This window comes from Armigeres subalbatus, chromosome 2 (genome assembly GCF_024139115.2).
Source record: "Armigeres subalbatus isolate Guangzhou_Male chromosome 2, GZ_Asu_2, whole genome shotgun sequence".
Classification (NCBI taxonomy): Eukaryota; Metazoa; Arthropoda; class Insecta; order Diptera; family Culicidae; genus Armigeres; species Armigeres subalbatus.
The window spans coordinates 293,761,210-293,784,250 of NC_085140.1; the positions used below are offsets into that span (position 1 = coordinate 293,761,210).

Sequence of the window (23,041 nt, forward strand, 5' to 3'; positions counted from 1 at the left end):
GAGGATGTTGGTAACTCGGGTCAGTTGGTGTACGATTGATCGACCGCGTCGGAAACCAAAATGTTCATCGAGCAAGATGTTGTGGTGTTCGGCAGACTCAAGTAACCGGCTGTGAATCGCCTTTTTCAAACAGCTTCGACAACCCTGAGAAAATGATGGGGTATGGGTCGATAACTTTTCGGAGAGGAAGGATCCTTCTCAGGATTGGCGATGACTTTGGCTGATTTCCAGGACGATGGGAAGTAGCTGTGATGATCAGCGCTCAAACAACGGAGCCCTCATATGTTTGATTCCAAGATTCAGGATACTGTCGAAGCCTGGGGCCTTCATGTTTTTCGATGATTTGATATAGGCCGCCAATTCGCCAGCTGATACCTCCAACTCCTTCGAGAAGTCGTTGGGAATAAGATGGATGTTGTTAGCATGCTCGTTAACGGCTGCTACGTGTGAACTGATGATGTTCTGTCCAGGATTGTGTGAGCTAACAAAATGAAGACATATTTCGGCGACCTTCTGGCTCTCTTAGAGCCATTGCTTTCTAATGGGATCAAAGGTGGAATAGGCCAGAGCGTTTTGTAGATTGTCAGTTTGGTGCGGCGGCGAACTCTATTCGATCGGAGCGTCTTGCGGAGTCCAAAGTATGTACGATTTCCAGCCACTATGCGTCTCCGAATTTCTCTGCTGGTATCATTTTCGGCAGTCACCAGTGAGCCCAAGTACACAAATTCTTCTACCACCTCGACTTCGTCACCACCGATGACAACTCGCGGTGGGTGGCTCACATTGTCTTCTCTTGAACCTCTTCTTATCATGTACTTCGTCTTCGACGTGTTGATGACTAGTCCGATCTGCTTGGCTTCCCTCTTCAGTCTGATGTAGGCTTTCTCCATCTTCTCAAAGTTACGTGCCATAATATCTATGTCGTCGGCGAAGCCAAATAGCTGGACGGTCTTATTGAAAACTGTACCGCTCGTGTTAATCCCTGCTCTTCGTATTACCCCTTCCAAAGCGATGTTGAATAGCAGACACGAAATACCATCACCTTGCCGTAACCCTCTGCGGATTTCGAAGGGACTCGAGAATGCCCCTGAAACTCGAACTACGCACATCACCCGATCCATCGTCGCTTTGATCAACCGTGTCAGTTTATCCGAAAATCCGTTTTCGTGCATTAGCTGCCATAGCTGGTCCCGATCGATTGTATCATATGCGGCTTTGAGGTCGATGAATAGATGATGTTTGGGCACGTTGTATTCGCGGCATTTCTGCAGTACTTGGCGAATGGCGAACACCTGGTCCGTGGTGGAGCGTTCGCTCATAAAACCCGCCTGGTACTGCCTCACGAACTCCCTTGCAATTGGTGCTAGTCGACGGCATAACATTTGGGAGAGTACCTTGTAGGCGGCGTTCAGCAATGTGATTGCGCGGTAGTTGCTACAATCCAGCTTATCGCCCTTTTTGTAGATGGGACACACGACACCTTCCATCCACTCCTACGGCAAAACTTCCTCCTCCCAAATCTTGCAGCGCTCTAGCCAGTGCCTCACCACCGTGTTTAAATAGCTCTCCTGGTAGTTGGTCAACCCCAGGGGCTTTGTTGTTCTTCAGCCGGCCAATCTCCTCCTGGATTTCCTGGAGATCCGGAGCCGGTAGAATTATGTCCTGCGCGCGTTCCCCCAGGTCCATCACCATACCGCCATCTTCGTCTGCCACATCGCCATTCAGGTGCTCTTCGTAGTGCTACCGCCACATTTGGATCACCTCACGCTCGTTCGTAAGAAAGTTCCCGTTTATGTCCTTACACATATCAGGCTGTGGTACGTGGCCCTTACGTGAACGGTTCAACTTCTCATAGAACCTTCGTGTGTTATTAGCGCGGTACAGTTGCTCCGTCTCTTCACGGACTCGATCTTCCTGTTGACGCTTTTTCCTCCGGAAAATCGAGTTTTGTCTGTTCCGCGCCTGTTTATATCGTGCCTCGTTCGCCCTCGTGCGGTGTTGCAGCAATCTCGCCCATGCTGCATTCTTCTTTTCTACTAACTGCTCACATTCGCCGTCATACCATTCGTTTCTCTGATCCGGGGGCACCGTGCCAAGTAACCAACAAGCATTGGACCATAGTATCAATAATATGTGGTTTCAAATGGGTAAAATAAACAACAAACTTGATCGACAACGCTAAAAACGTCAAAATGTCGACTCCGTTAACCATAACGTGAATTTGGTGTTCGGAATGTTTTCTTCAAATTTTAAGTGGAACTAGACAAAACAATTGCAATATTCACCATAATCAGTAAGATACATTCGTTTCTGTCGTACTCACATCAAAAAATAACACCGGTATTTATTATTTTGTGTGAAAAAGTCGATTTTCTAATGCGCACAATTAAGCACCGTGATTTTCGTTTATGTTCTTATTTATGCGCTGACTTCCGGAATGAATCGGGATCGCAAGAACATGAAGTACAATCGAAATCAAATTGTGGATCTGGTCAGAAGAGGATACTCGATTCGTCGAGCCGCAGCGATGTACAGAATCCCGGAGAGTACTCTTAGAAAAACGCTAGCCCGGGGCAGAGACGATGTTATTATATAGAGACACGCGGATGGAATAAAAGCAATTCTGGCTTCACGGCCAGCAGACACAAATATCCTGTGCGATTGGCAACATCAAAATTTGTGAGAACTTGAAGTGACTCTCAGTATGAGCTGTTATTTCGTTTGCTCCAATCACCGTTCAGCACTATTGCCATATAATGCAACGACAAATATGATGAAATGCAATAATGAACTTGGTAAAAGAACTCCAAAAACAGCTTAATTTACTTAACTCGTACAACTTTTTCATATTTTCTATTATGTTGATTACAATACTTATCTTGCATTTAGCACCGATTGGTAATGTTTGTTTACTTTGCTCGTTTGGTACTGCGTTTGACGGTTCGTTTGGTACTTTCGGCTTCACTCTGCGCGGGTCTCTATCTATAAACAACGTCTCTGGCCCGGGGCACTACTGAATTGAAACATCCAGGACGACCAACCGTCTTGACTAAGCAAGAGGAAGAGTGAATTATCGATTGGATAATTGAGACGGCTAGAGCGGGCTTTCCAGTGGACTCCCAACGTCTGAAAACGTCTGTAGCCTTTTTTCTTAAATCGTCGTGCATAACATCTCACAGCAACCAAAAGCGTCTACCGAAGATACTTTTGAACAAGTTTTTTCAAAACCGTCGGTATTAGTTCCATCAACCAAATCGGTGAAGAAATATCACCGAAATATCGCACACGTGCACCTGCCGTGGCCACTAGTGAAGCATTTCGGAAGTACTTCCATGAGTTGGAGCAAGATAAAATTAATGTGGAGCAAGAAAAGTTGAAGAGAAAAGCTGACCGCGAACAGAAGAAAGACGTTCGCGAAAATAATAAGAAGATGAAACAGAAAGAGCCCTTAAAAAGAAAGTCAAAACTACAGAAATAAGCTGACATTCATTTTCGTCGTCGATTAAATGAAATATACAATATATTTTGGTATTTTGCAACTGCGCATATTTAGGAAAAAAATGCGCATAATTAGGAACATGCGTAAATAGGTGCGCACAATTGGGCACCAATCATCGGTTCAAAAAATGCGATTTTATTATTTGATTTTGATGATTTTTTTAATTGCAACTTTTTCTTTTATTATAATAAACATGAATTAAACATTATTAAACTTTCCACTTCCAACGATAATGGATGTGGTGGTGGTAGCAAGCAGGTCCAGTCTTGGAATCACCAACGCTTGATGAAGTTCAGAAGGGCCCAAATGTAACACAGTGCTGGGAAGGACGTAATCCTCGTATAGCTTCGCAAAGTTGGAAGTTATCAACCACATTATTCACTTGTCATAAAACGAGTTCGTACAATTCCATTTAATTCCACCACTTGTTTGTACAGACACGTATTTCGACCTCAACAGTAAGGCCGTCCTCAGTGTCTTGTACTTGACTCGTCTTATGACAAATAAAGACATTCCACTAAAAGCTCAACATAATTTTCTTGTCACATTATATTCAGAAAATAAGGGAGGATGATGAAATGCTTACCGGCTAGTTGGATGACCTCTTATGCCCGATCTATAAGAACGGGCACATCTGAACTCGACGTACGAAATTTTGTCACGTATTCTGTTCAACAGACTGAGACCGCTTGAAAAGCCCTTCTTCAGCGAACACCAAGCAGTCGAAGCTGTCGTGGCAGTCGTGGCAGTTGAGCCATGATTAATTCTTGCAGACTCACCACCTGTTCAATGATTTCAAAGCAGCGTACGAAACTAATAGCCTTTTCAGATTACGCCATTTATCATTTAAATTATCGTGTAAAATATTAGAAAGAAAATGGAATGCATGGAAATTGGCATCAACTTACTCTTTATCGTAATAACTATATACATCAAATGCTGGGTAAAGCGCACCATTGGTACTTCGCGTATCTGAAGAAATAAAATAGACCCTACCTTGCGGTCCTTAGCCTCTTACCTAGAACCACCTTTCCCTACCTCCTCGTTGTGCTGGCCGGGATACGAGCAACCTTAGGGAAGATCGGGTTACCAACCCCGGTGGTAACTATGGTCGTATGCAGACAGGGAAAGGGGGGTTCGCTCCTCTGTGGATGTGCAAATCTTACTGAGCGTCCTGCAAGCCAGCTTAAAAAAAACTAAGGCAACGAATAATCAACAAGAGAGTACGGACCGGAACAATCGGCGAATACCACAGCGACGAAAAGGGACTAGCGATTGGAAACTCGGTTCATGGAACTGAAAATCTCTCAACATCATCGGGAGCACACGCATACTCGCCGATGTGCTCAAGGACCTTGGATTCGGCATCGTAGCTCTGCAGCTCTGCGGTTCTTCATCTTCAGCATAATCAACATCCATAACCCACACTCCGGAAGTACTGATGATGATAAGGACGCATTCTACGCGCAGATGGAACGACAGCTGCCCAAGCCGCGACGTCAAAATCATCATGGGAGATTTGAACGCTCAGGTTGGCCAAGAGGAGGAGTTTAGTTCGACCGACTATTGTAAAGTTCAGCGCCCATCGACTGATGAACGAAAATGGCCTACGATAGGCCAGATTTCGTCGCCTCCAAGAATATGGCCATTTTCAGCACCTACTACCAACACCTACTATCACAACAGAATCAAAAATCGACCTGATCGTTCTGATTGACGGACGGCATTTCCCCGACATTATCGACGTCAGGACATATCGTGGCACTAATATCGATTCTGACCACTATCTGGTGATGGTTAAACTGCACCCAAAACTATCCGTCATCAGCAATATTCGGTACCGACGGCCGCCGCGATACGATCTATAGCGAGTGAAGCAACTTGAGGTCGCTACGCGGCAGCGTTGCCAGACGTCGATAGGGCCCCTCTGAGGACTGCTGGAATACAGCCATTAACGACACAGCGGAGAACAACGTCAGGTATGTGGGACGAAGTCGACGGAACAATTGATTCGACGAAGAGTGCAGACAGATTCTGGAGGAGAAGGACGCAGCGTGGGCGCTGCAACAAGGGACTCGGCAGAACGTAGAACGCTATAGATGGAATTGGAGACAGCTGACCCGCCTTTTTCAGGAGAAGAAATGCCGCATTGAAGAAGCGGAATGCGAATTGATGGAGCAGCTGTACCGTTCTCAATAAACACGCAGGTTCTATCAAAGGCTTCGTGCAGTGAGCCGAGATGTGCAGGGATAAGGATGGGAGCATCTAATAGGACGAACGTGGAACATTTAATAGCACTACGTGGAACATTTAAATGGCGCTGAGAGTACAGGCAGTAAAAGTCAAGGCAGCGAAGGAGATGACTACGTCAGTACAGTGGACGATGGAAGTCAACTAGCCTCCTTGAAAGAAGTTAAGCATGCAAATTCAACAGCTAAAGACCAATAAAGTAGCTAGTATGGATGATATCGGAGCTGAGCTCTTCAAAATGAGCCCGGAAAAGCTGGCTAGGCAAGTGGCACAAACTGATTGTCAGAATATGGGAAGCTGAACAGCTACCGGAGAAGTGGAAGGATGTCCCATCTACAAGAAAGGCGACAAGATGAAGTGTGAGAAAATTCGCCGCCTACAAAGTGATATCACAGATCATCTTCCGTCGTCTGTCACCAATAGTGAATGAGTTCCTGGGAAGTTATAAAGCCGGCCTCGTTGACGTCCGTTGGGGTCGCAACGGTGGATGGTGTGCACCAAATGTGTCATGTTCAAAACGCTTATAAGACCGGTAGTCCTCTACGGACTACTACGGATTATGGGTTCGCCTTCGATCCGGCAGGCACAAGACGGCGTGGATCAGGTACAGAATGGTTTGACGAGCATGGCGCAAATTCGAGGATGGAGACCGTGTATTTTGGCTACAAATTGTTGATTCAGTACTTTTTGTTTAGATGTTAACTAAATATATGAGTTATATTATCATAAATGGCGTAATCTAAATAGGCACAGACGTGTCTTGTATGCGGGGATCTTAAGAACCAGGACATACGGAGGAAATACCTATGTCCCATCCCTGGATGCTGGATTACCAAAGAGTGGCATTAACCAACCCTCTTAGCTTTGCCACTCTCAACGACACCGTCACATTGTTACGACAACAGTACAGTAACATATCTAAATGCCGTATAAACAATGACACTCACATTACATACATTCACCTAGCACATTAAATCAAAAACCGGTCGTGTCACTCGCTTATGGTGAATTCAAAACGACCATTCCCCTCTCGACCAACCAACTCAAGTAGGTGTCATATCATCATTATCCTACCCTTACTTGTAACGGAGATGATGGGCGTGGCCGGCAATGGAAGTTTTCATGCTTTTCCTACTCTGCCTTCTGATTGGACAGCTGTTTCTTCCCCAACATTTCTCCATAAGCATTCAGATTAAGAGTGTTAAAGTTAATAACATGACAACTTTCAGACCTCCTTGGGACCTTAGAGAATGCGATCAAAAGATCTGGTGTTGAAAGGAACGACACGTCGACACAATCATCACACGATCACATATGCTCCTGGGCTTTGCGGACGATATCGGCCTCATCGGAAAAGCTTAGGTTGAGCAGCATAATAATTCCCTAATTATTCCGGTGTTTCTTTACGGACATGAAGCGTGGATATTAAAAGAGGCAGACCGAAACACTTCCGGGGTTTGGAGCAAAAGACGGTGCGTACAAAACTTAGCGGAAAACTAGTGATTGGTGTGTGGCACAATGACGAGTTGGCTGCACTGGGGGCTGCACGCGGGGACATGGATACCCTTACCAATCGTGGAAACTAAAGGTAGGCGCCCAAGACCTACGATTGTGAAACTTATCAAAAATTAAATATGAACAGAAATGATGCCTCGATTTGAATTTCACAGAAGTGACAAACATTAAACAGATGATCGTTAGAAGAAGTCTAAATGTGGGAGTGGAATCCATAATAATGCTTTAATATGGAATTAGTTTCTTTTCTTCCTATTTCGATGAACTGCGGCGTCGATTTTAAACATATTCTTAAGCATCTATATTTCTCTTTTCTCAAGAAACATTCCAAAATAAGATTGTTACAATAAAATAAGTAATAAAAAAACTTAAAATCTAGAACATAAAAATATGTAGCGATTTTATGTTTTACCAAGAATCACTTGTCCGTCTTGTTGTAATGCTTCTTTTTTTTCTTTTTTCTCTTTTGCCATCTTTATTTCTCACTTGGTTTATCAATTAAAGCGATTGTAATTTACAAGTAGTTTAGTTTTTTTTTGCATGTTTAATTTATCTTTTACTATTTTTATGTTCATTCAAATATTTCTTTTTTTTCTCATTCTCAAACAATGGTAGATTTTTTTGTTTCTCTTTCGCGTTTTTATCTTTTTCTTTTTATTCAAGTATAAAGGAACAATGTTTCTGCCTTACATTTATACACAATTTATACAGAAAATAAAAGCTAAACGTAAATATTCACCCTTACAAACAAAGGACAACTAACATTACGACGAAATGGATGTTTGTGATTGATTGTATGAGGGTGAAAGGGGAGGAGGGACCAACAACAATGACGAATGATGAACGATGAATCATGATGACAGATTATGTAGACAACGGAATAAAGTTAAATTAGAATATTAAGAAAAATAAAAACTTTTCACAGTCGCACCTCTTTTCTTCCGTTACTCGATTTTCCGTTTGCTTCTGTGTGTACGTTGCGAATGTGTATGAACGTGTACTTGCGATTGTGTGTGTGTATGTATGTATGTATGTGTGAATGTTTCTCGCGTAAATTGTACAATACATTCTCGTTTTGTTGTTGCATTTTACTTGTTTTTGTTTTTCGTTCTACACACTACCTTCGTCCTTGTTTTGTTACATTTGTTTTTTCTTTATTCTCAGTTTGTTTCGTGATTGGTTGTATGTTTTGCTTCTTAGTGGATAACTGTTGGATTTGTTTTTACTTAGTTTTAGACAGTTTCGTGTGGTTTTCTATTCATACTTCTTCCCCGGTTTCAATGCTTGCTACTCAAGCCTTCCCATGACGTGTTAAATGTCTGAATGTTTTCGTTTTTTGTTTATTTCAATGGTTAGTAACGCACGTCTTTTGGTATGTCAAACCAAAAATTAAATTTTCGCATTGAGCCAAAAAGTTATTTTGATTTATTCTTCTTCGTTCCATGTGGGATGTAATCCTTTCGGCGTTTCTATTTAATCGTTTGAATAGTATGAGTTCTTTACTTTTGTTTCAAGTGTGTACAATGCTTTAAATATAAGGAGGATTATGCTTTTTATGGGCGGGACTGCTGGATTGTTGTTTCTGATTACCAAATGTTGGAAAGAGATAACAGTGCTGGATTGCTGTATATATGTAGTAATTTTCATGTCTTCAAGTAGAGCCAAAGATTTTTGTAAACTTTTTAAAATAAAAAAGAAGTTATAATAAACACAATTTCACAGAAATTAAATTTTAATTTCAAGCTAAATTGCTTTTTTCATTTTAGATTTTTGTTTCTTTTTCCAACTTCTCTGTTTTCAAAGGAAATAAATAATTTATGTTTTTTGTTTTGTTTTTTAAATATTACTTATCTCTAAGATATTTTGTTTGTTTTAATTAGTTTTGGAACAATTTTGAACTAAAATTTCACTTTGTATTTGTTAGTGTTGCTTTTTTATAATTACTATTTTTGATAGACGCCAAAATGTTTTTATAGTTTACATGTCTGAGTTGCTGTCAACGTGAATAGGACGATCGATGTTTACGAACTAGAGTGCTTATCAGGACTTCAGGAAGACTGATCAACTAATCAAGTAAATCAATCACCCGTATTCTTGTTTACGAACGACCGATACTTTTGAACGATTGCGAATCCTTCGAACCGTTTCCCCATTTCATTTTGCTGGCGTAAACGAAAATACGCATCAACTTTCGTTCGAATGAGCTTTCGTACGTAAACAAGAATACAGGCGAATTTCTTATGACGATCAAAATTTTGTAGAATCAGATGTTTTGTCATTTAAACATACATAATAAAAATAATATTTTTATATTCAACTTAAAAGAATCACAAACCAATTTTGTTATATAAAATTGCAAGCATTCTGTTAAGGATAATGATTCACAAAATTGTGTTACATATGGTATTGAGCACCATGTTCCCAAAATCTCAATCCAAATTCTCAAATCTGTGTAATATCTTTCAACTGGTGTTCAATCAAAGGACGGTAGAATTAAATGTTTGGCACAATTTGCTCACGTTGAGTTAACTTCTAGGGAAGAAGGCTGCCAATCACAGCAGAAACGCCGGGCAGTTAAAACATTATTGTTTGAACTACTGAGACTGTAAAGCCGAATCCCATTACATATATTCATCAGTCGAAACAACAGAGAACAATAACATGAGAAACTTCCATGATGTCCTAGGAATAACGAAACAAATCCATGGGATCGTGACTACAAAAATTCGTACAGTTTGAGTTCATGATTCTTGCCTGAAAATCTAAGAATCTTTTGGATATTGGAAGTCTGTGAAAATGATGTATAAGGATTGTATGTCGTAACCCAGAAACCCATTCTTCCGAAAGCCGTTCCCCAGAAATAATTCGCCCTAAATCAGGGCTGGTAGCGGTCAATGCCGCTCAAAATAGTGATTTTAATGACCAACACTGGCGAAAAAGGGACTACACAATGACTTTCAACTGCAGAAAAAGTGTCCAAAAAGTGACTTTTAATTTCACTTGCAGTAACAAAAATTGAATTTTATATGAAGTTAATAAGGCCGATACGAATAAACGAGCTTCTGCCTCATACGCAGGAGGTCGTGGGTTCAATCCCAGGCCCGTTCCGTTCCTCCTACTTTGTATCTTTTCATATATTTCTCATGTTCTAGCAATCGCTAGAACTGGAAACAGGCTTTCCTACCGTTTCCATCTTCTATCCCTATACCTACAACTTGATTAGTTCTAGCAGGTAACTGTTAGAATTCGAAATGAGCGAAAAAGTTCGTTTCGGCATCCAATTAGAATACTACACCACACTTTCATAACTATCACATTGGCAACCCGTTAAACAAGACGAACCTCTGCCATAAAACCTTAACCCAGATTCCAATAAAATTCCGGAGGAACTCGTGGCGAGTGCAGAGGTGTTCTCGGCTTGCAGTGGGCCGTCACTAAATTCCGGAGGAACTCGTGGCGAGTGCAGAGGTGTTCTCGGCTTGCAGTGGACCGTCACTAAAAAGTGACCCGCTACCAGGCCTGACTATTTTTTTTTTTCAAACAACCAGAAAGACGTTCTCCAGACAGAAAGCCCAAATTTGCATATTATACTGAACTACTCAAAGGAATTACATCGGAACTTGTCATAAATAAGCCTCATATCCTCTTAGTCTTTGTCGGGATTTTTTTACTGTGGAACGTCATTCTGGAGAATGGTTCATTCCAGGGATTGGCTTTCCTTGATATGGAAACGAATGGAAAAACTGTGGCGACACGTTGTTTGCTAAGATGCCGTAGTTTAGTAATGTCCACCGCCGAAAGTTTTGTGTAAAAAAATAATTGGAACAATCAAAAATTGCAACGTGGCACTAATAGAAACAATGGTAATTGAAACATTAACCAAGCTCGACTCTGTTTTAACACACAAATGTCGGATCGAAAGCTAATAGCGTGCTATTTGCCAAAGGCAATGCCCGCTGGCCGAATATGCGTTCGATCCTATTGTTTTGTTGTCATGTGTCAATTCATCGAATAGCTATGTTTACCGCGGGAGAATTTCTTCAAGTAATTGCTGCGATCGTAGAAAATTACTTGTTTCCGATTTCGTTGTTTTATGCTCAAATGTCGGATCGAAGGCTCGCAGCGTGTTGTTTGTCAATATGAAGCAAGTCGATCCTATTGTTTTGAGGCGTGAATGTTCAATCGAGGTTGAGATCTATTCCCAAAAAATCATGCTTCTCTACTCATGTCTATTTGATTATAATCTCAGAAAGATTCATTGAGTAACTATTTTGCTACTTAATAATGTAGATCAGTAGCTACTTGGTGACTATATCGGATATTCCCTTTTAAGGTCCGTTACAGAAATGGAAATCGGAAAGTTCATCCGCGCTCCTCAGGAGGAGAACAATCAGCCTTCTGACGTGGGAGCTAAAGTAGATGTTATAAGCGAGTATAACGAGTGAATGAGAAGCCTCACACAAATCTGGAGAGATCTGGTATCAGGTATCAGAACGTCGGTTCAGGAGGCACGTTCCCCTCAATTTGGGAGATTTGTGCCATCGCCTTCACTGGCCTTTCTCATCATTTACCTGACGGAAAAGGAAGTGAAAAGGAGAAAGGAAGAGGAAGTGAAGTTAGAAAGGAGAATGGAATCATTTATAGGAAAGCCAATTATGTAGACTCACACGCATTCAGCTAGGGACTAAAGAGAGGTGTCACAAAAACACAGAGGACGTATCAATGGACGAACGTCAAAGACGAAACACTGAGTGCACTGTGAAAAACGCATAATGCGAATCCATATAGGTGACAATCACAAAGTACATTGTAAAAAACGCATAATGCGAATCCATATAGGTGACAATTTGTTGAAAACTAAGTAAAACACATATCCATAACCCCACTCTTATTGAACCTCACGTTGAGATTGAGCAAGAGTAGCCGAAGCCGAATGTCAAGGACTAGACACATAGTACACTGTGAAAAACGCATAATGCGAATCCATATAGGTAACATACACAAAGTACATTGTGAAAAACGCGTAATGCGAATCCATATAGGTGACAATTTGATGAAAACTAAGTAAAATACATATTCATAACCCCACTCTTATTTAACCTCACGTTGAGATTGAACAAGAGTAGCCGAAGCCGAACGTCAAGGACGAGACACAGAGTACACTGTGAAAAACGCATAATGCACACTGTACGTCGTGCAGGCTGCAACACGTAACGAGGCGTACGAGGCGGGATTACAGCCGAGCAATTCATCCGGACCGGTGGTCGCTTTGACGACGAAAAGACCGTTTAAAAATTTTCGACGACCCAACCCAAGCACGGAATACAAGCCAGGCAGGAACCCGGCATATGGTCGAGACGGAGTGATGAAGAAGCGCTTTAAACCGAACACTCAAGAACAGTGTAAACAGTGCGGTCGGCCAGCTCACAAGGAATCCGGCGTGTGTCCCGCTATTAGCCGCTCATGCAACATATGTAAAAAGCGTGGCCATTTCGCGGCCATGTATCGCACGAAGCGCATCAACAGCATTGATGCAGTTCAACAAGAACCGCAGTAAGTACAGCCGTCGACTCCATTAAACAGAAAACTGGGTATAATCTTGATATGAGATATAGAAAAAGACATTATTGAAAAAAGTATCCTCTGCTCCTGAATGGATAAGCGGAATGTCCGCCGTTGCGAAGGGGAAAGGGGATTTCAGATTAGTCGTTAATATGCGGGCGGGTAATAAAGCCATTGAACGGGAATACTTCCGGTTGCCCCCGATAAACGAAATGAAATCAAAACCCCATGGAGCAATTTAAAACTTCGCTGACTTAACCAGACCTTTGTGGACGGCCGCAGGCAAAGACAGTTGGGAATGGGGTCCCATTCAAACTATCGCTTTTAAAGCAATAAAGGAAAAATCGCAAAATGCACCGTAACCCTCGGATATTTTAGCGAAGAGGACAAAACAGTTCTACATACCGATGCGTCGCCTATCCCTCTAGGAGCGGTCCTGGTACAGGTAATCTTTCTTTAAGAATAAAATAGATTTGACTTTCTTGTCATTTGTTATGTTTTCCAGGTCGATAGCAATGGCACGAATCGTGTAATCAGTTTTGCCTCAAAGGCCCTAACTCCTACGGAAAGACGTTACGCCCAAAATCAACGGGAGGCATTAGCCGCCGTATGGGCTGTCGAGCACTTTGCTTATTTTCTGCTAGGGAGGCACTTTACGTTGCGTGTCAACTCCAAAGGGATATCGTTTATTCTTAGTCGCTGTCGGGAAGATTCGAAAAGAGTTCTCACAAGAGCGGATGGTTGGGCACTTTGACTGAGTCCCTACAGCTATGATGTAGAGCATGTGAAAGAAGCAGCGACAATATTGCGGACCCTTCTTCCCGCCTATATACTGGCAGCTGTCATTTGATTGGATGAGCCATTTGATGAGGAATCTAGTCTGTTGGAGATAGCTAGACTAGAAGCCAATTCTGTAGGGTTCTTGACAGAGGAAGAGATCGTCGATGCTACAGCTCACGACAAAGTACTCACTAGCGTGAAAGCGGCTTAAGGTTCAAGTGAATGGCCTGGACAATTGAAGTGGTTCTAGCAGGTGGCATCTGATCTCTTCGTTTCCAAGGGCTTAGTGGTCAAAAACGGATCCATTTTAATACCAAGTGTCCTACGAAAAATAAAAACGTTATAAGTTGCTCATAATGGTCATTCCCTTTCCGCCAAATTCAAAAGCATTCTCAGAGAACGCGTTTGGTGACCTGACATGCCCAGTGATGCTGAAAACTGGGTCAAGGCCTGTCGTTTTAGGCTGCGATTATAAACAGTCAAAGAAGTAAATATACCTACTATAGATTTTTTAGTTTCATTACCTACACTTGTAAACTGAGCACAAGACGGAGCATCAAACGAGGCGGAAGCCTTCCATCTTTCAGCAGGCACTGACTCAGACTCTCTCTTCTCAACAACCGAGACTGTGTTCGAACAAGCTTTATCGTGAAGACATCGCTTTCGATTCTTTGGCCAGTAACTTCACTGCGTTCCGATATGACCAAGAATTGGGGCGCACGTTCTTGCCACTCCCGTCCGCTCATCGGAACTATTCGATAAGAGTGCCAAGAAACTGTATGACTCTGCGTCTGCGAAAGGTCGACTCCTTCCTAATGAGGAAACTCAACCCAGCATGGACTTACTGGACTTACTGGGGTCAAAATCGCCATCGAGCCTACTGTGATCAATAAAATCCAACTCTGAAAAGTGGTTTGGTCGATTGTTGGAGCGGAATCACTACTGACAAGGCAGCAGGATGGCAAAAAATAGAAGTCCCTCGATGCGGATCTTCCTATTTAACAAAAAGGATGGGTACTCAGGCTGTTACGGGCACTCGTATAAAGCATTTATTCTTTATAGGACTAGTAAGGAAAGTAAATTTCAAATTATTAATTTGCTTTGCTCTTTCAGAACATCCGTACTAGTCTATGGCTCGTTGGAATCGGTGATACCTAACCCTTGCGACCATAATGGTATTTTTTCGGATCACGTGAAGTTTGTCTGAATGAAACGAGCAAATTCATCTCAAATCTACACACAATCCAAATTACAATTGTCCGATATCAGTACCCCTTACTAATGGAATTCTCCTAATTCTCATAGTGTCCCACTTGATGTCCGGTACCGCGGACGCTAACTCGGCAAACCATATGCTATACGAAGTTGATAGTTCGTCAACTGAAATGTGAAAATCGATGAGAACTCATATGTGTTTGACTTGCGGTTAGCAGCAGCATTTCACGGAATCCTTACAACTTCGTTTTAAAAAATGACCAAAAACATTGAAGTTTCATTCAAAATTTGCCGAACTTTTGTTATTTGATCTATCTACGACAAGTTATTTTTTCAACCTATCGAGTAATATTTGTGAAAAAAAATATAAAATAATCCAATAATTTTAATAGTCGATTTGATGTTTCAAGTTGTGTCAAAGTACAACATCGGTGTATGTCATTTAATAACATTGATATACAATCACTAGCAAGACACTTGCCGGCCAAATTTCAATAAAACATTAACGAAGCTTAAAAAAAAGTAAAAACTAAATGTTATGTTTCATTAAAAAATAATTGATATCCCATGCCGTTCCTGAATAAAATATACCGTTTTGACTTAAATTCCAAGCACCCGCTTTTAAATGGTCATTTCAACTTAATTCTTTCCGTAGAATGTTGAATTCATTTGTAATCTTGATCGTCCGAATCTAAAACCTAAGGAAATTTAAGTTTTAGGGCGTTAAAACGCCAGTGTTTGAAATTCATGAGTCATGTTCGAAATTATATTCAAAACTGTACAGCTCTCTTTGATGTCCACCAGAAAACCCTCAAATGTTTTTACATCGAATTACATCGGAAACGAAAACGGGGGATCATGTGTTTTTTTTTTACTTGCCCCGAATATTGCCCGTCCATCCGCCTGATAAGCAGTCCACTTCGTCTATCCGACCGGGTAAATTCGTATCGGATGAAATCGTGTATATCTTTCTTGTTTAAGTTGCTTGTTCTGGAAACTGTACGACTATTATTCTTGCAGCGCAATCGATGATCTTGAACTTGCATTTTTTTTGCGGATAATGACACAATATCGGTGAATTTGGAGTTTAATTTTAGTTTGACATATCTTTCATTTGTTTTTTTTTGTTCACTTTGTTTTCACTTAAATATTTACGTTTGTGTTTCGGAAAACTCACAACATGCTGGCTCCTCAAACTCTGCGATAAACTCGGTAAAACTGGTTCTCAGGACAATAAGATATTTCAGGCATTTGATGGGCAGTATTCACGTTGGTTTTCTCTTCCCCTGCTACGCACTAGGGGTGTCTTGCGGTCGTCACCGTTTTGAACAATAGTTAGTTAGCCCGTTGATCAAAGTTTTTTTTTTCAAATTTGTCGTTTTTTATCGGGTTTCCTTTGCCACGTTCATGGCTTCGCTAATACTCAACCGACCGCTCATCTTGTAAACAATGTTTAGTACTTTATACCACTGACTGACTGACTGACTAACCGGCTAGCTCAAAAAAGGAGTACAATTCTCGAAAAATGTTTTAAATATTTTGAAAAAATGTAAACGGAAATACTCAGCAGCTTCGGATACCTTTGTACACACTATTATACGCGCGAATCCGAAAACTGTTCTGTTCATCTTCCATTATGCGATGGTTTTTCTAGAGTTCTTGTTATTATTTGTGTTGTTCTGTTATTATAATGTTAAACCTCTTATTTTGCCTTTTCTGCCGTTAAATCATAATATTTGATAACATTATTACGGGCTTGTTTCACTGTTTACCGTTTACTGCTCTTCTTTTTTCTTTATTGTATGTTGAACATTAGATACTAAACTTTGCAAGAAGAACGTTCACAATGTTTACACAAATTTCATTTCAAATCATGTTTCTCAACACTTGAACTTCTTTTCTTGGAAATACTCTACGTAAAACGAATGCAGCTCCACTTCACTTTTGTCTGCTATTCAGCTGCATTGCCCATTTTCGCCGTTCCACAAGTAGATTTAGTTGAATAATGTTTATAAATGTGTGTTTGTTTGCTTGTTTGTGTTTGTGTGTTTGCTTCGTATCTATCGTCAGTATAAGTAGTATGATGAATACAAAAAGAAAAAATCAATTCAATACATTTAGTTTTATTCACTTTGTTGTTTTTTTTTCTTTGAACGCGTAAATGTACTTGGGTTTTAGTTTCAGTGTAATAGTAGTAATAATAATAGTATTAATTATTATGCTTCACCAGTAAAGAGATTCGAACTATATATTCTGAAATATTTCACTTCCTCACCGTCGCGACGCTCACCTTTTCTACAGTAATGCTTTTCTTTAAATACTTAATCAGTAATGTTTAGAGTTTTACTTTCCTTATGTTTTATTTTCTGCCCTTAATCCTAACCTCAATATTCTTCCATTAAATATTCACTTTATTTCTGAATGCGGATAAATCATACAATTGATTTACTAAGTCGCAATTCTTATCCTCTCGTTTTTACTCTACTCCCTCATCCGCTTCATCCATTCTCTTTTTCTCTCTTTTTGTTAAACCGAATCACAATGCAAATTTTGCAACACGGTTTTCTAATTTTACATATGTCACCAAAACTAAAACAAATTAATCACACCCTAACCAATAAATTAGCGAAAGTCAAGCAAAACAAAGTTTTTTTTCTCTGCTTGATTAGGTCACTCCCACGGAGTGAAACGATATCCGTCGCTCAGCAAATCGTCCACTTTATTTATTTATTCATGTATTTTTACTTTTTCAAAATTTGTATACGTTTTCGGCTAAGCCATCCCTCGCATAATACATTCCTAATCGTAACCTAAAAGTTTTAAAAACTAAAACAGTAAATCAGCTCCGAGGATAAATTGAACTATATTTTTTTTCAAAGTTATTGCTAGAATTTTTCTTTACTAGACGGGTTGGGAAACATAGTTTCCATTCAGAATACAATTAATTAGGAGGAAGAAAACCAAACATATTTTTCTTAGCCGAATTTGATTCGCAGTGGGTCCCTTTTTAAAAGGGTTGGGGAGAGTTTCCGATCTTATCGCTCTCTCCTTCTGTTTTTTTTTTTCATTGCATACAAAACGATTGGCTAGGAGGATGCGACAAAGAATTGTTTTAAAGATGTTTTTGCTAGGTGACGCGGTTCGACTAGTCTTAGCGTCGGATAATCGTTTGTTGTAAACCGTTTTTTGATTTTCTGATTATTGATTTTTCCATTTTTCGCTGTTCTGTTTTGAGAGTTGAGCTTGAATTGCATTTAAAACACGACAAACTGCCATGGGCTGGTGGCGTTATCAGACGGCCTAAATAACGCGAACGTTGTAGATTCATTAGCAATACTTGTAGATAATACCAATACAAATTACATAGTTAATGTATTTATCCTCAAGTTGTTTTTTTAAATATTTCTCGGTATTTTTTATGTGAGTCTCGCGTATGATCTCATCATTCCAGTGTCATCTAACACAAAATAAGAAAAGCGTGCGAGTGCTTAAAAGTTTTAAGCGATGACATGCTACATGATAATCATGACAACCATTTCTGCTTAATAGGCAGGAGGTTGTGGGTTCAAGCCACATCACTTCTCATGGTGAATTCTCAGTCAACAAGTCGCAACAATAACTACACACTAACAATCTCCTCATTTCCTAACTGACTTTAAGGACTTGGCTAGCGCGTCATTGATCTACATGCGAGAGCTGCTGAAACGTGCTATTTGTAGAATAAGTGGCAAAACAATTTTGAATGCGGCAAAGGTATAAATTTTGCAAAATGGGACAGAAGTGCGGCTTGAGTAGATGTTTTCCTTCCACATTCCAAGTTTCCATAGAAGGATGAGGAAAAAACGACTAGCTCAAATGTGTTTTGTGTCTGTTTAACTTTATTTTGCTATGGATCATTTCATTTGCCCTGAATAATTTCCAGAATTGATTTTTTTATTGTGTTTGTATTCCATTCGTTACATACTAAAACTTATTGGACTAAAAGTTCCCGGCATATGATGCTCAAAGTTATTTTTCTGCTATTGCTTTCTCGCTGTTTATATATTTTTGATGATCACACCAAATCTAAAACGTTACACTTTTAGTATGGTCATTCATTTATTTACTAAAAATGCTTAAACACAACACTAAATGTGCATCGCTTCGAAGAAGTATACAATTCGAAAAATGATTCAATTCAGGAAATAATTCGTTCACTTACTACAAAAAAAGACTCTCAAAACAGATCAATTTCATGGAAAATATCGTTTTTACTCCATTTGAGTTATCTAACCCCACATTCAACCTGTGTAGCATGTTCACAAACACCGAGTTTCAACCATTGGAATTAAAAAAATACGTGAAGAATCGATTGTTCGGAACTAAACATCTGCTCCCATCAGACTGACTCTCGGGCATGATCGATTGAAAAAATTCAAGAAAACTAAAAACATCGCCAAAAATGATGAATAAAAATGGAGCCCGAAATCTTGATTATGTTTGATCTAATTTGGGGAGTTTCTACACAGGTTAATGTCAAGGCAGCCTTCCATTCTTTTATTTTTATTTTTATTATAAGAAAAAAGGACTATCAGCTTGAATAGATGGGTTTGTTTAATTACAACAAAAAAGAAAAGAAAAAATGCCTATTTCACGAAAAAAGTAATCCTTCTTTCGTTCCTACCTTTTGCACTTACTTATTCTAATCGTCAAACATGTTTTTCTTTGTCCAACTTTCTTATCAAGTATATTTGTTAATGTATGTGTTTGTATTGGTTTTTGTTTGATACTTAAAACGTCATATCAATTTTCGCTTTTACTTCGTTATAACTTTCACTTGATTAAAAAAATGCATTGCAATAGAAATATAAACTTAAAGAATGGTTCTTTAAACTACTGTCAAAAATATGAAAAATAAAATTGCTATGAAAATCACAACTTACTAATGTATGTAGGCGGAATACCGTCGAGGGATGATCATCAGAGGGACTCTCAGGGGGGGTTCAGGTCAGTTTGTGGAAGCGAAAAAGTAATATAAACCGTATATAAAAATAATCAACAAAATAGATTCCTACGCCAATGTCGATCGCCACCGCTGCCGCAGTCGTTGCCTCGTTATTTGTCCAAATCGTCGATCATGGGTTGAGGTGGAGGAGGAGGTTGGCGGTACTGGATGATCACATTGGACGTCCCGCTGCAGCCGCCAACGTTCTTACAGCTGACGATCTTCATTTGCTTGCTACTGCTGCCGCTGTTGATCACGAGTGTGCCGACCGGCCCGACAGTGCTTGCAGCGGTCACTACTGATGAAGGGTGCGAACCAGAACCAGAATACGACAACGACGCTGCTGATGATGCTGCTGCAGATGCAACCGAGACGCCAGATAGGAATGAAGAAGAAGCAGTGATGCCAGCTGATCATGAGGTTTGCTTAACAACGATCACACCCGGTCGACACTGCTGGTGCTGCTGGAGAATCTGCGATGCGGTGTGTTGTGTGACGGGGGTGGATGCGGATGGGACTGAAGGAGAGGGACTGCAACCTCCGGCGGCCAGCGCCACGGTAGGGGTGATAGAGACTGACACAATGGCGGGGTTGCCGCTCAGATTGCTGGGAGTGTTACTGGAAGGGATGATGGAGGAGGAGGTAGTGGAGGAGGCTGGCGCACACGCGCCAGTGGATGGTGGTGATCGGAACGTCAGGTACGGTTCTAACTGACTTTGGCGATGTTCACGCTCCTTCTGTTTGCTGGAGGTGGTTAACGCGAGAGGTACTTCCTGCACCGCCGCACGAACCGCCGATGCTTGTTGCAGTTGTGCAGGACCTACGTTGTCGAATGCATCACCTTCTAGATGCCGTATCGCTTCAACTATCGTCTCCAAGTTATGGCGGCAGGTGTTGATGCGCGATGACGCTTGTTGCTGCTGGGATGTGACCAACTTACTGCTTGTAAGGTGCGACAGGCGATCCTCGTTGACGACGATTGAAGAAGGGGAATCAATGCGTTCGACCTCCACTTTAGGTTCGGCTTTGATGGCCGCTTCGAGGATCGTAGGATAGCGGTTTTTCTTGGGAGGCAATGTGACAATCGTTTCGATCGTAGGCGATCGTGACCGAGATCGGTTGATGAACACTTTTTCTTCCTTTACGGGAACAATCGCTGGCTTGGCAATGGGCAATGGTGGTACAGTCTCTTCGATGATTTCCGGCCCACAGACGACCAACTGCTTCTTACCGACTATACCGGTGTCCAGTGCGATCAGTTGAACATTGTCCTGATCTCTTTTGGCTGTGACCGTTTTGGTTATCGTTGGTACGGCTGCTTCTTCCAGCGCTTCACTACTCTCAGTCAATTCCGGATGGTCTTGATAGAGTACCCGAGCGGGGTAGATCTGTCGTTCTAAAGCCTTCAGTCTCTCCTCGAATACGGCCTTCTTTCGCCGCTCGATCTCCAGTTGGTGCTTCAAATCCAAGAAGTCCTTCGCCGATACGTTGAATGGGGGGCATGGCCGTCCATTAACCGCGGTTATTAGCGTAGTTCCAGTCGCATTGTTCACGACCTGCATGAGACCGACTGGCTCCGGTGACATCGAGCCAAGTCCTTCGTCTGAGGAATCCGACACCGGCTGGATGATGGCGTCAATTTTTCGCTTTTTTGCTATGGTGGCCACCTGTGGGGCTGCTGGCTGGATCGTGGCTACCGTTGAGGCGTTGCTAACAACGACTGCGGCTGTCGCCACGGTTCCCGTTGCAGTTAGTACGGTCACTCCCGGAACAGTCTGTGTGATGGCTTGCTGGGGCTCGGCTGCTGCTGCTGCTACCGCCCCACTATGATCCTGCTGGTCTAGTAACCGTTTTAGCTGACAGTTTTGCGACAGCAGTCTAGTCTTCTCCTGTTCCAGGGTGTAGATGTACTCAGCAGTTTGCTGGAGGATCGCCGCCTGTTGAAGAGAGAAGGAAGATAAAAAGCGTTATTTGAACAGTAGTTATTAAGATTTGAAATCTCTATATTCTAATCGTTTTGGCTAAACATTATTTTATTTTACGATGCTTATCAAATACCAGAAAAAGAACAACAAATGCAAAAAGACACATTTGTATGTGATTGCACGAGACATCACCACGCACATTGAAATCTATTTTAAGAATATGGGCCTAGAAGTTGGAGCGAAATCAAAACATATGTGTAGCAGACCGTAGACATACCCCCAATCGTAGCGCATAATCAACAATCATCGTCTCGTATGCATCAGTCTACTAACTGTTGGTGCATCTATTTGCGTTCTACCGGCAGTGCATTCACTCTTTCAATGCACCGCAAACGTGCTTACCAGAGTTGCATTCGAGAGCGCGTATAAGTTGATGTTGACTGTGGTCATGGATGTGCGATGGTGGTATCAGCATATATTATATGAAATGCCATATTTGTGCGTTTGAGTCTCGCTTTGCATATAAGACGGGGGTTCTGCTAAATCTCATCAAGCGCCAATAAAAAATCACCCTTTTTTACCTAAGTTTTCATGTGGCAGATTCAGTTGATCACAAATCGTATCGGGTATCACTGATATATTACTATATTACTGAGGCTATCTTACAACAAACGAGCATAGCAATAGTACACGTAAATTAATTCTTTCTTTGCCCACTTTGAAATCGAAGAAGAAGTAGTGTCGGATAATAGTTCTCCCTTTAATTTGAAGTTTTTTAGGAACAGGCCTCCCGGAATCCACAACTAGATGCACTCGCGTTTTCAAAGGCATCCCATTCAAAACAGAAGCCACGCACAACTGTCATTTTTATTAATCTACCTTTGCCACATCGCGGCATGCGTGGAATAATGGGAATAATACAGTGGCGTTTCCCCAACCTCAATCTACCTGTGCGCTGGGTTTAAATTGAAGGAATTGATGTGCGGAAATGCATAGAATAACTAGATTATGATTAGTTTAAACGACTCTGATAATTTTATTTTCCATTTGAGCTGTCAAAATATCAAAATTTTCATTTTTTGGACCAGTGCACAGGAAAAACGAAAAAAGTAATGGGTAATGTTTTCAACATAACCGCGAGTAGACGTAGGACTTGTATAAACGTAACGTATTAACATTTAACTTTCGAATCTATGGAGTTTGATTATAGGGATTGTTATTTGAAATGACAACTTCCATGCTGTGTAGAATTATTAGCAATTTGTTTATTCAAAACTTCTGGAAATAAAACTAATAATCGGCCTCTATCCG

At 41.1% G+C, this 23,041-nt stretch overlaps 1 protein-coding gene across 11 annotated transcripts in view; it reads right to left on the reverse strand.

Moving 5' to 3' along the window:
* Positions 1–7,541: 7,541 nt before the first annotated feature.
* The window catches only part of LOC134212425 (uncharacterized), a 478,371-nt gene continuing 462,871 nt past the window's right edge, over positions 7,542–23,041 (reverse strand). For all 11 annotated transcript variants that reach the window (XM_062690261.1, XM_062690271.1, XM_062690270.1 and 8 more), the window contains exon 4: positions 7,542–21,742. In XM_062690261.1, the coding sequence (XP_062546245.1) occupies positions 20,219–21,742 (1,524 nt within the window). In that variant the 3' untranslated portion in view covers positions 7,542–20,218. The remainder of the gene's footprint in view (positions 21,743–23,041) is intronic.